At 44.2% G+C, this 22,600-nt stretch overlaps 1 protein-coding gene across 1 annotated transcript; it reads left to right on the forward strand.

Moving 5' to 3' along the window:
- The first annotated feature begins 10,768 nt into the window (after positions 1 to 10,768).
- EEF1AKMT2 (EEF1A lysine methyltransferase 2) lies at positions 10,769 to 21,653 on the forward strand. Its single transcript, XM_089669056.1, has 6 exons — positions 10,769 to 11,243; positions 12,484 to 12,549; positions 13,169 to 13,283; positions 13,741 to 13,851; positions 18,106 to 18,322; positions 21,400 to 21,653. Exons 1-6 carry the CDS (start codon positions 11,197 to 11,199, stop codon positions 21,501 to 21,503), a joined length of 660 nt encoding a protein of 219 aa, XP_089525182.1. The 5' UTR covers positions 10,769 to 11,196; the 3' UTR covers positions 21,504 to 21,653.
- The last annotated feature ends 947 nt before the right edge of the window (positions 21,654 to 22,600 follow it).

The following is a 22,600-nucleotide window of genomic DNA, read 5'->3' on the forward strand; positions in this document are numbered from 1 at the left end:
TGGCCTTAGTTGTGTGTTTTGGATCATTTTCAAGTTGGAAAAGTGCACGACGACCAAGGGCACAGGGTGATGGTAGCATCTTCTCTTTAAATATAGAACAGTACATCTGTGAATTCATGATACCATCAATGAAATGCAGCTCCCCAACACCGGCAGCACTCATGCAGCCCCACAAAAGGACACTGCCACCACCATGTTTCACTGTAGGCACCATGCATTTTTCTTTGAACTCCTCGCCTTTGCAATGCCACATAGTTTTGAAGCCAACAGTTCCAAAAACATTTATCTTGATCTCATCACTACAGAGTCCCAGTAGTCTTCTCCTTTTTAAGCATGGGCCCTAGCAAATTCTAGGCAGGCTTTTTTTTTTTTTACAAGGGCTTTATGAGAGGCTTCCTTCGTGGATGACACCCATGCATGCCATTCCTCTGCAGTGTATGCCATACTGTGCCACGGGAAGCAATCAATCTAGTTTGGCTTTCTACTTCTTTAGCTAACTGCAGTGAACTTGCAAGGCGATTTTCTTCAACCCTTCTCATCAAAAGACGCTCCTGTTGAGGTGTTAACTTCCGTGAACGGCCTGGACATCTCTGTGAGATGGTTGCAATTCCATCTTTGTTAAGTTTTTGTATCACTTTTGCTACAGTATTCTGACTGATAAGTAAAGCTTTGCTGATCTTCTTGTAGCCTTCACCTTTCTCGTGTCAAGAAATTCTTTTCTTTCTCAGGCCTTGTGACATTTCTCTTCCATGTGGTGACATTGCTGCCAGAACGAAATGGGAAGGGGTTTTCTTTGTTAAGTAATGCCCTTTTACTGCTGGACACCTGTTTAATGAATAATCAGCCACACTCAGTGTGTCCCTTGGACACACAGAGCTGGCTCGGAAGCGGGCATTCAGCAAGGGGATCCAAGAAGAGGAGGATCGCGGGTGCTCTGTGCAAAACCATTGCACAGAGCAGGTAAGTATGACATGATTGTTATTTTAAAGGAAAAAAAAAAAACCTTTAGAACCACTTTAATGTCAATTCACTAAAGCAGGGGTCTCCAAGCCCCGGGCTGCTAGCCAGCAGAACCTTCACTGCCAGCCTCCAACCACCAGAAGGGTGCCTGCTCCCCTTCTTCTAACATTCTCTTCCCTCTCTGTGGTCACCTTACCTATGAAGAGGAAGGGGTAGAAGAAGGGGAATAAGGGGTGGGAGGAGAGCTGGGCCAGCCTGGAGGTGACAGGCAGCATACACAAGAAAGATGACAGGCCTCACACTTCCCCAACCTCCGGAGGTGACAGGTTGCACAACATGCGCCCCCCCCCCCCCAGGTGACAGGCGATGCACCCCGCCCTTACAGAGGTGACAGTCAGCACTAACACACCCCTGCTCCTCCTTCCAGGTCTGTGGAGGATTTGTCATTGAGTTCACTCCCTGATGCAGGGGAGGTGAGGGACCGCTGCACTAAAGATCACACATTTGGTATTTATCACCAGCCAGTAGGAAGCCATTGTTTTAGCAATGTACAAAGTAACAAAGAGGGGAACTCTGAACTGGCCAGTAAGTGAAAAGTATACAATGTATCCATGTGAAAATGTTCCTGAGCTCAGGAATGAAAATAAAATTGTAATGTTTTACCAGAGGGAGATCATTCTGTGAATGAACGCACGCTACAATGTTTTCATGGTTTCATAATATTTTTGTATGCATTAATTTACAGAACTATCTTCCGCTGGTGCTGTTAGCATGTGAGAAAACAATGCCAAAAATAATGCTAAATTTAAGAGATAAGGGGATCAATTCACTAAATGTTACCGCATGCAATAACACTGGTCACGTGACTCGTTTGCATAAATTATCGCATGAGATATTAAAAGTCAATTCATCAAAGTAAAATATCGAATGTGAGGTAAATAGCGCGCATTTGTTAAAATAGTGAGATAGATACTGCAAAAAAAAATTAGATAAATCATTAACCACTTATCATCCGCCCTATAGCAGAAATACTGCTACAGGGCGGCATGGGTGCACTAAATCACGTATATATTATAGATTTTGCATTTACGGGTAGGGGGCTCGCACAAGCCCTACCCGTGAAGCCATTCGCGGCCACGGCTTTCAATCACTGGGTCCGGCCGGTAATTACCCGCCAGACCAAGAGCATCTCCGACAAGGAGGAAGACTGTTTTATTTACAGTCTTCCTCAGCAGTGTCGGGTACACTGCTCGGACAGGCTGTGCATAGCACAGCCATACCCATCACTGTGCTTATAGTGAAGCACACCCCTGCCCCTTGTAAAACACTCCCTACATATAGTTAACCCTTTGAGTACATCTCATGTTAACCCCTTCCTGCCCAGTGCCATTAGTAGTATCAGTGCTTTTTTTTTTTTAATTTTTTTAGCACTGATCACTGTATTGATGTCACTGGCGATGTCAGTGACACCAAGTTATTCCTCCCCCCAGTTTCAGAATGGCCACTATAAGTCATTGATTGCCGCCATTACTAGTAAAGAAAAAAAATCCCAGTATCTATACCGCCATTTGTAAATGCTATAACTTTCACTTAAATCAATTAATTTACACATATTGGGATTTTTTTTTTTTTAGCAAAGATGTTGCAGAATACATTTTGGCATAAATTTATGACGAAATTTGATATTTTACTTTTTTTTAATGGACTTGTTTAATAGCAAAAAGTCCAAAATATTGTTTTTTTCTCAAAATTGTCGGCCTTTTTTTATAGCGCAAAAAATAAAAAACACACAGGCGATCAAATACCACCAAAAGAAAGCTCAATTCGTGGGGAAAAATTTTAATTTGGGTGCAGCGTTGCAAGACTGCGCAATTGTCAGTTAAAGTAATGCAGCGCCGTAACGCACAAAAATGGGCTGGTCAGGAAGAGGGTAAATACTCAGGAGGGCAAGTGGTTAAAGTCAATTCATTAAAAACCACACACGTTATTTATCACCTGGTGTTTGCTGGCGGTATTTTAGAAATACAGAAAACAACAATTAGAGGAACTCTGCACTGGTCAGAAAATGAAAAGTATACAATGTATCAGTGTAAAAATGTTCTCCTCTGAGCTCAGGAAGGAAAATAAATTGTAACCTTTCATCAGAGGGAGATCACTTTGTGAAGGAAAGCACACTACAATGTTTTCATAGTTTCACAGTATTGATGTAAGCATTCTGGTGCAATGGTAGCCTGCAAAAAAAAATTGTGAAACAACACAAAGAATAACGCAGGATTTATGTGCTAAATATTGCAAAACATAAATATTTAATGCATTTGGTAAATAACACATTTTTTAGTGAATTGACTACTTTTGAAAACAATACTGCATGAGTTATTTTAACTACAAAATGTATGTGGTATTTATCTCTTAGTGAATTGACCCCAATGGGCTCCATTCATGATGCCGTATCTATCGCTTTAAGATCCGCAGTAGAATACCTCTAAGCGGTTTTCAAAACTTTGCAGTATATGTCTCATGAAAACCATTCTTTTATTTATCACATATCATCATATCCAGTGGGACAGATACAGGGAAGAGGAATTCGAACACCCGTCAGTTTAGTATGGCGGTCTGTGCCCGTTAGGGAGATTCACTCTCTATTTCTACTGTTTCTCCTTATCATTGAAAGTGAAAGGAAGAGAAAATCCTATATTTTGGGTTGACATCGGAACACTAACCCCTGGTTCACATATATGCAGCTGTGCAGGCCGCATTTTACATGGGCATGAGAGCCCATTCATTTAAATGGACTCCTGTGCCCCATGACACGCAGGGAAGAAGTCCCTACACTTCTGAAAACACAGCCCGCATGGGAACCTCGGTTCCCAGTACGGTTGCGTTTTCCAGTGCGGGGGGCATGCCATTAGAACTAATGGCACCTCCCAACGGGTCCGCATTCCTCTGTGTGGATGGTGCGGCTGCATGGATTTTCGTGTGGATCCGCAGCCGCACAACCCACACATACAGTGGGGCAAAAAAGTATTTAGTCAGCCACCAATTGTGCAAGTTCTCCCACTTAAAAAGATGAGAGAGGCCTGTAATTGGCATCATAGGTAGACCTCAACTATGAGAGACAAAATGAGAAAAAAAATCCAGACAATCACATTGGCTGATTTGGAAAGAATTTATTTGCAAATTATGGTGGAAAATAAGTATTTGGTCACCTACAAACAAGCAAGATTTCTGGCTCTCACAGACCTGTACCTTCTTCTTTAAGAGGCTCCTCTGTCCTGCACTCATTACCTGTATCAACGGCACCTGTTTGAACTTGTTATCAGTATATCAGTAAGACACCTGTCCACAACCTCAAACAGTCACACTCCAAACTCCACTATGGTGAAGACCAAAGAGCTGTCGAAGGACACCAGAAACAAAATTGTAGACCTGCACCAGGCTGGGAAGACTGAATCTGCAATAGGCAAGCAGCTTGGTGTGAACAAATCAGCTGTGGGAGCAATAATTAGAAAATGGAAGACATACAAGACCACTGATAATCTCCCTCGATCTGGGGCTCCACGCAAGATCTCACCCCGTGGGGTCAAAATGATCACAAGAACGGTGAGCAAAAATCCCAGGACCACACGGGGGGACCTAGTGAATGACCTGCAGAGAGCTGGGACCAACGTAACCAAGGCTACCATCAGTAACACACTACGCCACCAGGGACTCAGATCCTGCATAAGCCAGTACATGTCCGGGTCGTCTGAAGTTTGCTAGAGAGCATTTGGATGATCCAGAAGAGGATTGGGAGAATGTCATATTGTCAGATGAAACCAAAATAGAACTGTTTGGTAGAAACACAACTCGTCATGTTTGGAGGAGAATGCTGAGTTGCATCCAAAGAACACCATACCTACTGTGAAGCATGGGGGTGGCAACATCATGCTTTGGGGCTGTTTCTCTGCAAAGGGACTAGGACGACTGATCCATGTACAGGACAGAATGAATGGGGCCATGTATTGTGAGATTTTGAGTGCAAACCTCCTTCCATCAGCAAGGGCATTGAATATGGAAGACCCAGCCACTTTTCAACATGACAATGATCCCAAACATACTGCCCGGGCAATGAAGGAGTGGCTTCGTAAGAAGTATTTCAAGGTCCTGGAGTGGCCTAGCCAGTCTCCAGATCTCAACCCCTTAGAAAACCTTTGGAGGGAGTTGAAAGTCCGTGTTGCCCAGCGACAGCCCCAAAACATCACTGCTCTAGAGGAGATCTGCATGGAGGAATGGGCCAACATACCAGCAACAGTGTGTGCCAACCTTGTGAAGACTTACAGGAAATATTTGACCTCTGTCATTGCCAACAAAGGATATATAACAAAGTATTGAGATGAACTTTTGATAATGACCAAATACTTATTTTCCACCATAATTTGCAAATACATTCTTTCCAAATCAGCCAATGTGATTGTCTGAATTTTTTTCTCATTTTGTCTCTCATAGTTGAGGTCTACCTATGATGCCAATTACAGGCCTCTCTCATCTTTTTAAGTGGGAGAACTTGCACAATTGGTGGCTGACTAAATACTTCTTTGCCCCACTGAATGTGAACCTAGCCTAACAGAGGGGAAATCTGTCCAATAGGAAACAGATTGCACAAAAACATGGTGGGGGTTCTAATCTTCCATTACACTATCCAAAATAGAAAAAAAGAAAGTTTTGCCTTTAGTTAAGCTTTCAAGTCATTTTTGCTGTGATATCTGGCAAATTAAGTGCTATATCTTTGGACTGGTCTGTTTTGTCCTGTTAGAGAATAGCCATTGGGGAAGATTTACGAAAACCGGAGCCCAGAGAATCTGGTGCCACTGTTCATAGTAACCAATCAGCTTCTATAAAGCTTTGCCAATAACACCTGATTGGTTACTGTAATGGAGTGTTAGAACCCCCTGAGGTTCTTGAAAGTGTCACTCTGGTATCCATCTGCCAAACTTGCCATAGTAACCAATCAGCTACTAGGTGTTATTGTCAAAGCTTTATAGAAGCTGAAAGGTTACTATGAACAGTGCCACCAGATTTTCTGTGCTCCAATTTTAGTGAATCTCCCCCAATGGCTATTCTCCACCAGGACAAAACAGACCTGTCCAAAGATATAGCAATGGTTTTGCCAAATATCACAACAAAAATGACTTGAAAGCTTAACTAAAAGGCAACATTTTTTTTACATTTTGGATACAGTAATGGAGGGTTAGAACTGCCTGAGGTTCTTGAAAGTGTCACTCTGGTATCCAGCTGCCAAACCTTCAAATGCATGGAAGCTCAAGTTCCACACCTTTGTAAGAATACTTGTCTATTCCTAATCCCATTCTGTCTTGCACAAAGTTTCACCAAAGATATCTCCTAAGATATTTGTAAAAACGTAAAGTATTCCCACTATTTAACACGTGTTCTAACAAGGAATCAGACCATTGCATGTACATTGTATTATGTATGGAGTGATTGGGAGGTTTATGTAGCAAATGATGTATACGCTCATTGGCCTCTGTAAAGGAAAATTGTAAATTCTGTATAAAATTGTATTCCATTTTGTATGCTTTGCCTATGTATTGTACACTGCACTCCTTGTACACACGGCACTAATGTTTTCATTACGTTTGCATTCCTTCAAGTCCTGATTAGAAATTAGCCTGCCTATGTAACGCCCCTTGTTACCATAAAAGTCCAATTGTAATAGTAATGTGATTCCTACGTAATCATATGTATAAAAAACTTCAAACGCGCCAAATAAACAGAACAGTGATTTGGAAAGATGCTGAGTGTATCTTTTTGTGTCTGTTCCCCACTGCACTAGTTATTATTAATTTGGAACCACTGATCAGTATGAGAGGAGTTGCCTATCTACAACATTTTCAGTATTAATGTCCAGAACAGCCACTTTATTATGTACACTTTGCTAGTACCAGGTTTGACCCCCTTTTACCTTCAGAAATGCCTTAATTCTTCATGGCATAGATTCAGCAAGGTGTTGGAAACATTCCTCAGAGATTTTGGTCCATATTGACATGATGGCATCACGCAGTTGCTGCAAGTTTGTCGGCTGTACATCCATGATGTGAATCTCCCATTCCACCACATCCCAAAGGGGCTCTATTGGATAGAGATCTGGTGACTGTGGAGGCCATTGGAGTACAGAGAACTCATCGTCATGTTCAAGGGACCAGTTTGAGATGATTTGAGCTTTGTGACATGGTACATTATCCTGCTGGAAGTAGCCATCAGAAGATGGGGACACTAGTCATGGACATGGTCAGCAACAATACTCAGGTAGACCGTGGCATTTAAACGATGCTCAATTGGTAATAAGGGGCCCAAAACATGCCACGAAAACATCCCCCACACCATTACACCACTACCACCAGCCTGAACCGTTGATACAAGGCAGGATGGATCCATGATTTCATGTTTACGCCAAATTCTGACCCTACCATCTGAATGTCACATCTGAAATCGACTCAACAGAGCAGACAAAATTTTTACAATCTTCTATTGTCCAATTTTGGCGAGCCTGTGCGAATTGTAGCCTCCGTTTCCTGTTCTTAGCTATCAGGAGTGGCACCCAGTGTGGCCTTCTGCTGCTGTAGCCCATCTGCTTCAAGGTTCGACGTGTTGTGCATTCAAAGATGTTATTCTGCATACCTTGGTTGTAACGAATGGTTATTTGAGTTACTGTTACCTTGCTATCATTTAGAATCAGTCTGCCCATTCTCCTCTGACCTCTGACATCAACAAGGCATCTTCATCCACACAACTGGATAATTTCTCTTTTTTGGACCATTCTCTGTAAACCCTAGAGATAGTTATGTGTGATAATCCCAGCAGATCAGCAGTTCTTGAAATACTCAGACCAGCCCATCTGGCACCAACAACCACGCCACGTTCCCTTTCTTCCCCATTTTGATGCTTGGTTTGAACTTCAGCAAGTCGTCTTCACCACGTCTAGATACCTAAATGCAGTGAGCTGCTGCCATGTGATTGGCTGATTAGCAATTTGTGTTGCAAAGCAATTGAACAGGTGTACCTAATAAAGTGGCCGGTGAATGCTTGTATATACATAAAAAACTCTCAGAAAATCTGAGGAAATAACAGGAGAAAATAAATATATTTCACTAAATGTAACATTTCTGTGTTCCTATCCATCTTTTGGCTTCTATGCAATACTGTTGAGAGACTACTGATCCAAAAAGGTAGATACTTCTCCCAATTGGCTATTATATTTTTACATTCCTTCAATATTGCATGCCTGGACCACTACTGGACTTTAATGCATGCTTTTATTTTCCTTAGTGAATGGAATTTATTGCCATTTTATGCAGTAATGCACTTTTTTATTGTATCATGGTTGGCAAATCTATTACAGTTTTCCACAAGGTTGACTGTATTTGTGATGTTGGATACCATAGGGGACATTATCACAGGTGGCAAAAACTGTTGTCTGACTTTATTTTACAGTCTGTCATCGCTAGAATTCTCTATTCATCTTATTATCATCCTCCTACAAGCAGTCCTGTCTTCCTGTCTCTTCTTATATTCCTGTATCCATATGGCACCTACTCAGCACCCCTGTGCCTAACACCGCACCCTGTGCCACCCAGCATCCTCATGGCATCCCTGTGCCCGACACTGCACCCTGAGTCACCCAACACCCTAATGGCATCCCTGTGCCTGACACCGCACCCTGTGCCACCCAGACCCTCATGGCATCCCTGTGCCTGACACCGCACCCTGTGCCACACAGCACCCTCATGGCATCCCTGTGCCTGACACCGCACCCTGAGTCACCCAACACCCTCATGGCATCCCTGTGCCTGACACCGCACCCTGAGTCACCCAACACCCTCATGGCATCCCTGTGCCTGACACCGCACCCTGTGCCACACAGCACCCTCATGGCATCCCTGTGCCTGACACCGCACCCTGTGCCACCCAGACCCTCATGGCATCCCTGTGCCTGACACCGCACCCTGTGCCACACAGCACCCTCATGGCATCCCTGTGCCTGACACCGCACCCTGAGTCACCCAACACCCTCATGGCATCCCTGTGCCTGACACCGCACCCTGTGCCACCCAGCACCCTCATGGTATCCCTGTGCCTGACACCGCACCCTGTGCCACCCAGCACCCTCATGGCATCCCTGTGCCTGACACCGCACCCTGTGTCACCCAGACCCTCATGGCATCCCTGTGCCTGACACTGCACCCTGTGTCACCCAAGACCCCCCATGGCATCCCTGTGTCTGACACCGCACCCTGTGCCACCCAGCACCCTCATGGCATTCCTGTGCCTGACACTGCACCCTGTGTCACCCAAGACCCTCATGGCATCCCTATGTCACCCAGCACCCCCATGGCATCCCTGTGCCTGACACCGCACCCTGTGTCACCCAGCACCCCCATGGCATCCCTGTGCCTGACACCACACCCTGTGTCACCCAGCACCCCCATGGCATCCCTGTGCCTGACACAGCACCCTGTGCCACCCAGACCCTCATGCCTGACACCACACCCTGTGTCACCCAGCACACCCATGGCATCCCTGTGCCTGACACAGCACCCTGTGCCACCCAGACCCTCATGCCTGACACCACACCCTGTGTCACCCAGCATCCCCATGCCTGACACCACACCCTGTGTCACCCAGCATCCCCATGCCTGACACCACACCCTGTGTCACCCAGCATCCCCATGCCTGACACCACACCCTGTGTCACCCAGCATCCCCATGCCTGACACCACACCCTGTCACCCAGCACCCCCATGGCATCCCTGCAAGACCAGCTTAAGCACATCATAGGCCTGGTGCTGAGGATTTTGGAAGGTCTTTTTATGGAAATAAATTTTATATCCTATCAGTTTGTTGTTAAAACAAATTAATGGAGAATTCCAGGAGAAAAAATTCCCATGGGGGGGGGGGCTGTCCACACTGCATGGGTTAATTGCTAGTTTTTGTCTAGGGGTGAGAGCGGAGATATACTTACCTAACCCACAGATCCTCTCAGAGCAAGACGCGTCCCTGCTGCTCCTGCCCCACCCCCGCGGTCTATTGGTCTCCTGCAGAGAACAGTTCCTGACGTCATCACGCCAATAGACTGACTTCGGACGTGAGGACAACATGCACAGTCCACCACTGCACTGAGACAGAGGGGGGGGGGGGCAGAGGGGGGCGACAGTGAAAGGGGGGAAGAGAAAAAGAGAGGAGGGATAGTGGGGGGTGGGGCGTTCAGTATGTCTTGTCTTGTGAGCTTCTACTGACCAATGATCAGTCCGCCCCGCACCACCATCAGCCATCGCCTCACTACTCAGCACACCCCGCCCACACAGTGCAGCTTGTGGTGGAGAGGGCGGAGCCCTACACTCCAGTCATCAGCCTCGCTACCCAGATAGCCTATCAGAAAACTGCAAAGTAGAATCCCCGCCCATATTCTCTCCCACGTGTAACGCTCGGTTTCTAAGACTGGTGGGCGTGGTTTGCCGCTACAATGACAGAGGGGGTGCATAGCTGGGTGTTTATGGGACACGCATGGTCTAACTGGGCAAATAGTGCGCATACGTGGCGCCCCATGATCGCCTGAACTGTACTTGCACTGCGTCCCGGTAGCGCCAAACTTCCGCCCGCCCTGTGCCTTATTAGCGTTTAATTTTCCCTCCAGCGTCTCAAGCCGTAGCTGACCAACCCCGCCCACCACCTCTAGAGCACCGCCCCAAAGGACTTTTTGCGAATAAGGAAGCGGCAAGGACTCTCCGCCCATTAGCAATTTTAGGGGCAGTGCTCCGTTGTGAAAGTGGTGCAGCTACAGGGGGACTGGGCGCTGGAGGCGTCAAAGCGACGCCAGCTGAGCCCTGCTAGCCTGGTGCAGACATGATTATGCCTCTAGCAGCACCTCCGCTGTAGGAGCAGAGCACTGCCCCGGAACATAATGGGAATGTCAATGGGACAGCTCCAATAGCAGCCCCCACGTTAATCCAGCCCTGTGTCACCCAGCACCCCCATGGAAGTCCGTCTGACGCGACTATCCCCCCCCCCCCATACTCGTTCTTCCAGCACGTGACAGTACACTTTCCCCAGGCCTCAGTTGACTCCCTGTACGCCCCGCCCACATTATACTGCTACACCGGACGTCATATCCGAGACTTCCGAGGGGGAAGAGCCGCTAGTACCGTAGCCCAGACTGCACTCCTCTCATAGATTTGGCGCGGCATGAGTGACGCAGAGTTCTGTCCTTCAGCGTTGGGGACCAAGGAGCAGTGAGTAGGCTGTAATACAGCACGGCCGCCATATTGGTACACCCTCCGACTCTGTTGCCCTGTGAAGACACTCATTCAGAGGTGTTCCATACGCCATATTGGTACACCCACTGATTCCTCCAGCTGCCATGTGAGGCCACAGATGTGTTACACTAAATTGTTCACAAAATAAAAGAGGAATAAAAACTAAGTGTGTGAATAGCCATAATGTGTCAGTTTTGGGGAGTGTGAGAAGGGTTAGTTGATTTTTTTTTTCTCTATATATCCTGATGGGGTAATTTCCCTGTACTTCCTGTCCCCCAGCTGTAACAGGAAATGAGAGAAAATCTGTACACCTTGAGGGGAATTCACGGGTTAGATTTTTAGACATTGCATGTCTCTTCTGCAATAAACAGCCTGCCTGCTTACAATAACAAAAAAAAAAAAAAAACAACCCCCCCCCCCTCCACATACTTGCTGCACATGAGAACATAATCACACATATGGGTGGTGCCTATGTGTGGCTGCAGGGTGGGGAACACCACCGCTGCCTTTATCTGGCTTGTATCCAAAATCACCTGAGCTTATCCCTACTGATAATCTGTAAAGACTTTTAAAATGTCACAATTATGTGTACTTAAGTTTGTCAGCATTTGACAGGTGCAGGCATTTTAGAAAATGTGTTAAAAAAACAAATGTGCTAAAAAGCACAATGTGGTTGCAATGTCATTATTTATTAATGGCGCCTCAAATGCAGGGAGCTTTTTGTTGTACTTTTTTTTTGCACATGTCACAAAATATTTTGGCTCAGTGCCAAAATTTGTTACGTGAGCTTTGGCACATTTTGTGTAGCAGGGGAAGATCTTTCCAAAGAAATGGTGTCGCTACAAAAAATGTAAAAAAATGCGACATAGGAGCATTGCACAGGTCACACTCCATTCACTTCTTTCCAAGCCACAGCAGCAAAGCAAAGTGACAGCTGAAGCCAGAAGTGACATAACAGAGGTTGCTTCCAGCTTCTTACTAGCTAGAGGTGATCACCCAACAGATTTGTGCCAGTTGGCTTTTCTGCTACCTGATAGCACCCACCATACCAGTCCTGGATGGTCCAGGTGCATTACCAGTGTATGCTTTTCCTCAATGCACACGTTTGGGCACTAAAGCATTAGTTGTCAGTTAAGAAATGTTCTATACAGTTATCCTATCCTAGGTATCAAGCTAATGGGTGGTGTTCTGTCTGTCTTCTTTTTTTCCCCAATAGCTGGGATGCTGTCTATAGTCGTGAACTGAAAAGTTTCCAAGAGTATGGTGATGAAGGAGAGATCTGGTGAGTGACAGAAGACTAGCCCTGTGGAATGTGATTTATGTAAAGTTGTGGTATACTGATTTTTTTTTTTTTATCATTGGTGTAACTGGTGATCTAGTGTTCATTCGCATAGAGAGTATAGAAGGTTTAGAGCCTCTGTTGTGTTTTTACAGCTATCAGGACTATCTCTCTAATGTAGCCTGGGATAGCAGTAAAATCCTAACGGAGTTCTAATCCTTCTCCACCTATTTAACTAATACAAAAGGTCTGGGCTAGATTTACATTTTAAGGGATTATGTGGGATCAGGAAACGTTGGGCCTCTTGCACATGGGGCATCTAACCCCTGCGTGTCCAATCCCAGCATTTTAAATCACCCATGAGACACAGGCGTAGCATCCAGGCCGACAGCATGCAGCCTGTCAAAGTCTGTGGTGGGCTGAAATACACTGTTGCTGAACACTGTTTTTAAAGCAGTGTGCATTCAAGGATGAATGCTCAGAACACAGGCATTCTGCACATGAAAACGCTGGGACTGGATGAACAGGAAGTAGGAACACTGTATGCAAGGGGCCTTAGCTTCTTACAAAGTGGAATTGTCACATGGTTGTATTTCAAATGTTTGTGTCTTCTTTAAAACAGGTTTGGAGACAGTAGCATGACTCGAGTGGTTCGATGGCTAAAAGCCCAGAAAATACCACATAGCTCATCAGTACTGGATATTGGCACTGGGAATGGCATGCTATTGGTGGAACTGGTAAGAGATATATTGCTGACAGTGATTTTCCATTAAAGAGGCGTTGGGGTTGATTTATTAAAGGCAAATAGACTCTGCACTCTGGAAGTACAGTTGTTCCAGAGCTTAGTAAATGACGGGAAGCTCTGTTAAGTTACATCATCAAATCATGCAAGCAAAAATGCTGGGTTTTTTTTATTTTCTTTGCATATGATTGGATTGCAAAGTGAAGTTTCACTTCATTTACTAAGCTCTGGAGCAACTGCACTTGCAGAGTGCAACTGCAATGGGAAGGTGCACAGTCTATTTGCCATTAGTAAATCAACCCCCCATTGTCCCCTAAGTGACAGTGTTTCTGCAAAGGGACCATCCTGACTCTCTTATACTCACTTTACCTGCAGTTTCTCTCCACACCTTCCTCTGTCACACTGTCACTATGGTGTAAATTGATGTTCTTCACTCTGTGTTTTGATGGCAGGCAAAGGCTGGGTACAGCAATCTTATGGGTGTGGACTACTGCACTGATGCCATAGCCCTTGCTAGAAGTATATGTGAAAAAGAAGAGGTTTCTCAGTGTGTAAAACTACAGGTGAGAAATATACAGTTACAAATGAAAATATTTTCCTGCCATTTCCATTTTTGTTGCACATACACCCACACTTTTACAACCAGCTTTGATTTGTTTTATTAAAAGTAAAACCAAACTGTACTTTATACAACCGCTGGAAAAAAGTATGGAGTCACCACTCCTGGAAAATATTCATTCAATTGTTTAATTGTGTAGAAGAAAAAATAGTCACAGACAAGCCTCAAAACTATTTTCATTTAACTTTCCAACCTTCTGGCTTTAGCCACTTTGTAACCGTGCTATAGCCAAACGACGGCTACAGCGCAGATACCCAATTTTGGGAAGTCGTCATATGACATCCTCCCAGAACGCGCCCTCCCGTGTGCCCCCAGGGGTGCACACTTGGCGATCTCTATTATCGCTTTGTCCTATGGACACAGCTGATCACGTGATGAAGTAAACAGCCAATCACAGTGGCCTTTTACCACGTGATCATCTGTGTCCAATGACACAGCAGATCACGGAGTAAATACAGTTGCCAGTTATTGGCGCACTTTCTTCATGCTATCACAGCATGAGGAAAGTACTGCCGATAACCGGCAGCTGTCACAGAGGAGATCGGCACTGATCATCAGTGCCCTGCAGTGCTGCCCATCAGAGCCACCCATCAGTGCCACCCAGCAGTTGTGCTCATCAGTTCCCAGCAGTGCCGCCAGTCAGGGCTGTCAGTCAGTGCTCTCAGTCTGAGCTGCCCATCAGTGCCGCCTATCAGTGCCCATCATTGCTGCATATCAGTGCAGCATTATCAGTGCCTCCTCATCAATGCCCACCAGTGCAGCCTATCAGTGCCCATTAGTGCTGACTATCCGTGGCACCTCATCAGTGCTGCCTGTCATATTCCACTGTAACCTTGTTTTTTCTGTTTAGGTTTAATGATGGTTTTCATTCGGCTTTTCTGTATGTAAATCCCATTTCCTTTAGATGTCTTGCAGTTCGGTCACAGACATTGACTCCATTTCTGCCCATTTGTTCTTCATCTGTCTTGTTGTGCATTTTCTGTTTTCAAGGCATATTGCTTTAAGTTTTCTATCTTGATGCTTTGATGTCTTCCTTGGTCTACCAGTATGCTTCCCTTTTACAACCTTCCCATTTGATTTGTACTTGGTCCAGATTTTAGACACAGCTGACTGGGAACAACCAGCATCTTTTGCAACATTCTGTGATGATTTACCTTATTGAAGAAGTTTTATAATCCTCTCATTTGTTTCAACTGACTTCTCTGGTGCTGGAGCCATGATTCATGTCAATCAAGCTTGGTGCAACAGCTCACCAAGGTGTGCAAGCGCTCTTTTTTTTTTAACTGCAGACTAAATAGCAGATGTAATCTGATGCAGATGTTGGTTTGAGAACTGCAAAATACATGGTGATTCATTAATATTTTCCTCAGACTTAAGTGATTCCATATTTTTTTCCATCAGCTTGATCTGCAGAAACAGTTGCAACCGACTACAGCTTTCTTTCTTTTTTTGTTTTTTTAAGTGTTTCTTAAAGCCAGAAGGTTGGAATGTTAAATTAAAATAAGTTTGAGGCATGTCTGTGATTGTTTGTTTTTTTTTTCTTTTTTTTCTATGCAATTAAACAATTGAATGAATTTTTCCAAGAGTGGCGATTCCATACTTTTTTTTCCAGGGGTTGTACATTAGGAAGATTTATTTCTAAAGTCTAAAACTGTAGAGCCTTCAAAGAAAGATAGAATGTCAGTGCACTACCTGTTGTATAGAGAGTCTTATAACAACTCTGAGTTTTCCCTACACCTCTCAGTTTTCCTGTCAAGTATTCGGAAGTAGCAAGGCAAATAAATATGACAAATGATATACTTAATGCAATTTCCTGCTACCCTAGGCATGTGCATTTGAGTGCCTTTTTTAACCATCAAAAAAAGTGTGCAGCTGCACCTCCAGTAGTAGGGAGGAATAGCTTACACTTCTTTAGATCAAAAGATTTGACTGACGGTTTGACAATCTTTACGGTCTTGCATATCGCCACTTCGTCACTTATGAGTATTAAGGTGTAAGGACATAGAAGGCAGATCCGAGTGGTCACATTTAAAGCTAGCAGTGGTTTTTTTTTACTATATGAGATCAGTGTAATTGATTCACCTCTTTTTTCCATGATCTGTATCAAAAGGAATTGAATGAGACATAAAGGACCATGTGGGGTAGAAAAAGTCCCCACATGTGCCATATACAGCTTGCCTACACCATCAAGTACAACCAACTTTTAACTACATAGTAAGCTTCTATATTCTGTGCTCTTTATGGTTTCTTGTTAATATTTCCTTTTTTTCAAGATTACAAATACTGCACTGAAGTGTGCCTCTCACCTGCTCCTTTTCTTTTCTCTCCAATTGAGGGAATTTTTTTAGTTCTACATTTGTTGTCAATAGAGTCCTGGTCTCTAAGAGCCTTCTGGTATAACACTAATGTGCATAGCTGTCATGGTCTTTGAAACTTATTTTTATGGCTCCGATCCTTATTTAATGGTGGTGCTTTTCAATACTGGCATGACCCTTTTTTTAATGTCTAACCATTGTGTAAGTTTATAATTTCAACCATTAGAAACTAAGGTCACTTACACACGAACGGTCTGATCGGGTTCCCCATTCCCCTCCATGGGCAGTTGGACGTAAATGGACTTGTGTCCATTTACACCTGGTTACCTCCAATCCTGCAAAAAGAAACAGAAGGGGATCCCTTCCCCTCTGTCTGGCCAGATTGGATCGGAAGGTGGTTGGATGTGAACAGACAGCCAGACCATTAACAACCGACTGCCCATAGAGCAGAGCTGGTTGTGTCCTATCCGCTTTGCATAAGCAGAGCAGACAATGGACAGGTCATCTGGCCACTTTGCTCAGCTCAGCAGGGGATCAAGTGGACAGGGGATCAGGGGACAGATCCCCTGCTGAGTAAAACTGGACCCAGCCTATGTGAAAAGAGCCTTAAGCTGCAATTAGTTTTTGGGTTTTTTTCTATAAGCAAAGAAACCATTAGACAGGGCAGTCCACCAGTTAAGACTGAGCAGACAAAGAGGTTATAGCTAAATGTTTCTTGGGTATCAATAACACAGCCTATGTTGCTTCTGTACTGGGAGGCTTTTCTGAGTTCTCATCAGAATCAAACCTTGTGACAATGAGTGGTATAGAAGATCCCCGTTAAGTGCTCCAGTCACCAAAGGTGTGGTTATGCTTCAGGCTATAACTGCATTATTAATAATTTATTGGTTGTTGATGAGTTACTAAATTTAGAATATAAGTGCATCATAAGGTTTATTAGCTTTGAATGAAAATTCAATACAAAAATGCAGTACTTCCTGCACTGCCTGCACAGCTTTGTAAAGCTAGTGAAATGTGGAAAAGCATTACATAAATTACATTCTGGTATACAGAATGTGTCTCTGTCTCCTTCTGCTGCTGTGGCATTGAGAGAGAACCCATTGCTGACAGTGCTCCTCCCCTTGCTGTGTGATAATTAAGTCCCATCATATGTTGCCATGATGCAGCAGAAAATTGTATGCTTTCTTTTTCAGCAACTGTCTTTTCCTGATGCATCTTTATGGCAGCATACATAATACACGCTCTTCTTTGCATGTGTACAAGAATGCATAGAAATATATAGGTAACCAGTTCTGTAGGTTAAGGAAGGTGGATCTTTAACCCATCATATTCTGTTATGAAGATACACCAGGAATGGAAGCATTAGAATTTGAGGGTTTGTCCACCTTTTTTGAAAAAAAAAAATAAGGTGACTAAACTCAAAACCTTCCCCCAGCCCCCCTTATTCCCCTTTTTGGTCCCCACCGTACTTGCCTCCATAGGTGATGAGCTATGAGAGTCCACGCAGCAAGTGTAGCGGTCTAGGGATCTGAAATTCCTGCACTTATTTCTGTTCTTTCTACAGGGTTCCAGGACAGAGCAGAGCGATTCTCTGTGCTGGAGCTGACCAGTCTGAGTTTCTCTGATCCATACCAGGAGTGCTACAGAAAGAAAGCTCTTACACTGGTTGCATGGTCATTGACAGCTCATCATCTATGGAATGGAGTACAGCAGTGAATGAGGAGGTGGAGAGGGTGTTGGTGTTTTTTCTGAAAAGGTGAACTTACGTTTTGGCTCCTAAATGTAACAGGACTTAATCGTAATAGGCCAGAGTTAAAACTGACATTTCTGAACACTGTGATGACAGTAATACAGTTTGATTTTCTATAAGCGTGTTGTTTTAGGTTACAGATTTTCTGGGCTCCTTCAGTCCCTCAGAACAGTTTGACATCTGTCTGGATAAAGGCACCTTTGATGCAGTGAGTCTGGATCCCAGCAATGCACAAGAAAAATGTAGCCAGTATGAAAATGTGCTCTGTACAGTTTTAAAACCCAAAGGCCTTTTTATCATCACATCCTGCAACTGGACCAAAGAGGAGCTGCTTAGACATTTTCACAAAGGTAAAGAATCACAAGAAACCTTGGTGTGTACAGTTTTATGTATATCTCATTCTGCTGGTTTCCATGGGTCGTGTACACAAAGCACTCATGCTGTATTTGTACAGAAAAGAATGGCTGTTGTGATTACCCTAATGTAACTTTATCTGCCATTTATACATTGTTCAGTTCACAACAGCATCATATTAGACCAGACTTTTAGATCCAGAATGTTACAGCTTCAGTGTCATATATGGAATTCAAACAGAATATTCCCCACACATTCTTGGAGGTAGCTGTAAATTTAAGTGGGTGCTGCAGCGACCACCAGCTGGATACCAAAGACATTCAAAGCGAGAAGTATGTCACCAGCACATCACGGATTTTCAGAACAAGTCCAAAGCTTTATTCAGGAATCACATCATGGTTACATAAGCAACATTTCAAAGCCTTGCAGGACCCCTTCATCAGTTATGTGACCCACATGTCTGATGAAGGGGTCCTGTGAGTAACCAGAACATTGCTTATGTAATTATGATGTGCCCGCTGAAGTAAGCGTTGGACATGTTCTGGAGATTATCCCATTTACCAAGAAAACAGCATCTGGTGTGTACCCAACACAGTGCTGAAAGGGTTTCCTTGGTATTTTGTTTAGTGCTGACTCAATAGCATAACCATTCATGCAGATTTTTTTGATCAGATGAATTTGCTGCAAACCTTCCATTCCATCTTATGCCAAAGCATTTGCATATGACAAAATCTGATCCTACTGTTTGCAGATCCCAGCAGAAATTGGAAATTGTCAGGCTAGGCCGTGTTTTGGCAATTTCCCCATCTTAGGAGTGATTTTATGCTCGCTTCAAATGCTCAGAGGATGCCATTTCCGAGCTCTCCTTTTAGAATAATCGTTCTCTGGCATTCATGTGGATGCTTTGGCTTGAATACTGCCTGAGCCACGTACCTGAAACTTTTATGACACATTACAGCATGCTTGTTTCAGATCTGTGAATGAAGAATCCCTAAATCAGACACAGCCAGTCAATTAGCTTTTTAAATGAAGGCTTGAAAGGTCAGTCTTCAGACGTCTATCATCATGGTGTCACTTTAACTGCTGCCCTCCTCATCTGCACATGCTCTTCTTTCTTTTGCTGCCCCTTTGCTTTGTCCAGCCACTGGAAGCAAAAATACAAAACTCTGTGTAAACTCCAAGCTGGCTTTAAGTGGAGATTTCACAGCAGTTAGTGATGCCTGCAGAAGGCTCACAATTTCCTGCCCCCTTATGACTGCATTGGTGCTCAAATGGCCAAGAACTAGTGCTATCACTTGAGAGAAAAGGGAGTAAATCTCCTGACCTCTCCACCTACATGGAACTGCAGGGTATTTCCAGCAGCCAATTCAAGCAGTTGGATAATGATGTGACGGTGAATATATTCACCAGGGAGGATGACGATTAAATAAAATCAGTGCCTTGTCTAGCATTGACAAAACAAAAATTCATATTATGACTGTTTAGCTTGCAGGGGTGTAACCCAGCATTGCCTTCTGCTTCTGTAGCCCATTTTCTTTAAAGTTCAGTTTGCAGTGTAGCTGTTGACTTCCTATTGGCTTGAACTGACCATTGTCACTATATGTGCATCTTCTAACCCCATTACTGTAAAGTCTGGACACAAAAGTGTATAAGGTTGTGTCAGGAGATTCCGAGATGCTTTAATTCCCAACCCCCCCCTTTCCCAGTCCACTTAACAACAGGTTGTGATCACCCAGAAGTGGTCATTTCACATTTTGGGGTCTTTCACAATCTCCCTCTCTTGCAATACTGCAGTCCCTAGGCTTACAATCCTCTATAGCAGGTACCCGGTTAGGAAGAAGACCATACGGGGGGCTGGGGGGGGGACTTCTTTGTGTGTGTTTATTTCTGTATGAAGGAGAATACTTTGGGGGCACTTGCTATGTTCCTACAAATGTAAAACAATTAAATTGCACAGGTACACTTGGAAAAAAATATAGGGACAGGCTTTTATTATCCATTTTAACCGCTAGCCTACAGGGCACTTATACCCCCTTACTGCCCAGGCCAATTTCCAGCTTTCAGCGCTGTCGCACTTTGACAATTGCGCGGTCATACAACACTATACCCATACAAAATTTTTATAATTTTTTTGTGACAGAGCTTTCTTTTGGTGGTATTTAATCACCTCTGGGTTTTTTATTTTTTCTTAAACAAACCAAAAACCACTGAAAATTTTGGAAAAAAAAGTTTTTTCTTAGTTTTTGTTATAAAATTTTGTAAATAAGTGATTTTTCTCCTTCACTGATCCACGCTAATGAGGCTGCAGTGGTGGGCACTGATAGGCTGCACTGATGGACACTGATAAGGAGGCACTGGTAGGTGGCACTGATGGGCATTGACAGGCATCACTGATGGGCATTGAAAGGCAGCACTGATAAATGGCACTGATAGGCATCACTGACTGGCACTGATTGGCAGCATTGATAGGTGGCACTGACTGGCACTGATGGGTGACACTGAAAGGCAGCTCAGATGGGCACTGATATGTGGCATTGATGTGCACTGGTAGGCATTGATGTGGCATTGATACGAGGCACTGATGAGCACTGACACAAGGCACTGATGGACACTGACAGGTGGCACTGCTGGGGCTACACTGATCATCAGGGCACACTGATCATCAGTGCCCTGATGATCAGTGTAGATGTCCCCTCCGCGGAAAGCCGATTACCGGCTCTCCTCTCGAGCTGTCAGCGTGACAGCTCGAGAGGAGAGCAATCCTTATAACCGGCATTTCCCTGTTTACATGTGATCAGCTGTGATTGGACACAGCTGATCACATGACTGAGCCGACATCTTCGGCTCTTTCCATGATCGGTGATCCGCTGTGTCCGAGGGACAGAGCGCACCGCCGATCGCCGTGCTGTGCACTCCCTGAGCCGCGCATGTGCGGTGAGAATGGGAGGATGTCATATGACGTCCTCCCAGAATAAGAGAACCACCTTGTGCCCGTCATTGGACTATATGGCGGGCAGGAGGTGGGTAAAATTCAGGTTTTATTATCTGTTTTGTTTTTGTTTTTTTCTTGTAGAGTTTGAAATGAAAGACGAACTTCCCACACCTACCTTCAATTTTGGAGGACAGTCAGGTCACAGCGTCACGGCTCTTGTATTCCAGAGGAGGGACAACTCTTAAAGGGCACAACATATTTCTCTATGAGACATGATCAGCCACTGAGTGGCAGACTGAACCTGCACTTATTTGCTTTGGAAAGTGTGAACATGGATTTCTTATACAGCTATTTCCAGTGACTGTAGATTTTCAGTAAAGTAATCTTTTACACAACTGGCTGTATGTCTTATTCTGTATTTCACTTCGAATTATAAGATTTTAGATGGTTTATATTGGGTATCATATCTAAAAGACACAACCATGGTGTCCACATGCAGCGTTTACCATCCATCACCAGAGAGTAGGAAACCAGAACTGACATTTCTTAAAGTGAATGCCATGAGAGAAGAACAGGGCTGCCATCGCTGGCCAGAAAACTATTTGCTTAGATGTTTCTGCCTTTGTATATCTAAGTTACAGACCAGGAACAAGCTTACCGTACATAAGTGTCAGGATTCGATATCTTGATACTTTTTCTGGGTCACTGAATCCAAGACCACACGTCAAAGCTTTGGTATGACAGCCAGGAAACTAGCATTCCTAAAGGAGGATTCAGAAATAGAAATTGTTCTATCATGACAGATTCCCTTTAGTGGGCTATGATTGGGGTCAGTGACACCAATGTTGGGGGCTATTATTACAGCCACTTACGCCATTGTTGGGAGGCTATAATTGGGGTCGCAAACACCAATGGTGGGAAACTATTATTGTGTGCTCACTGACACCTATGCTGGGTGCTATTATTGAGGTCCATGATACCAATGCTGGGGGCTATCATTGGGGTCACAAACACCAATGTTAGGGATTTTTATTGTGGACACTGACACCAATGGCGGGGGTATTATTATGGTCAATGACACCAATGGTGGGGGTTATTATTGAGGTCATTGACAGCAATGTTGGGGGCTATCATTGTGATCACTGACTCCAATGGGAGGGGGGACGACTATCATTGGGGTCACAAACACCCATGTTGGGGATTTTTACTATGGTCACTGACACCAAAGTTTAGGGTTATTATTGTGGTCACTGACATTTTGGGGGGGGGGGTTGGTTATTACTGCAGTCACTAACACCAAAAGCTATTGTTGGGGTCACTGTCACCAATGTTGGGGGTTATT

This window comes from Staurois parvus, unplaced genomic scaffold (assembly GCF_062004578.1).
Source record: "Staurois parvus isolate SC_StPar_1 unplaced genomic scaffold, SC_StPar_1.0 ptg000009l, whole genome shotgun sequence".
NCBI classification, from domain to species: Eukaryota; Metazoa; Chordata; class Amphibia; order Anura; family Ranidae; genus Staurois; species Staurois parvus.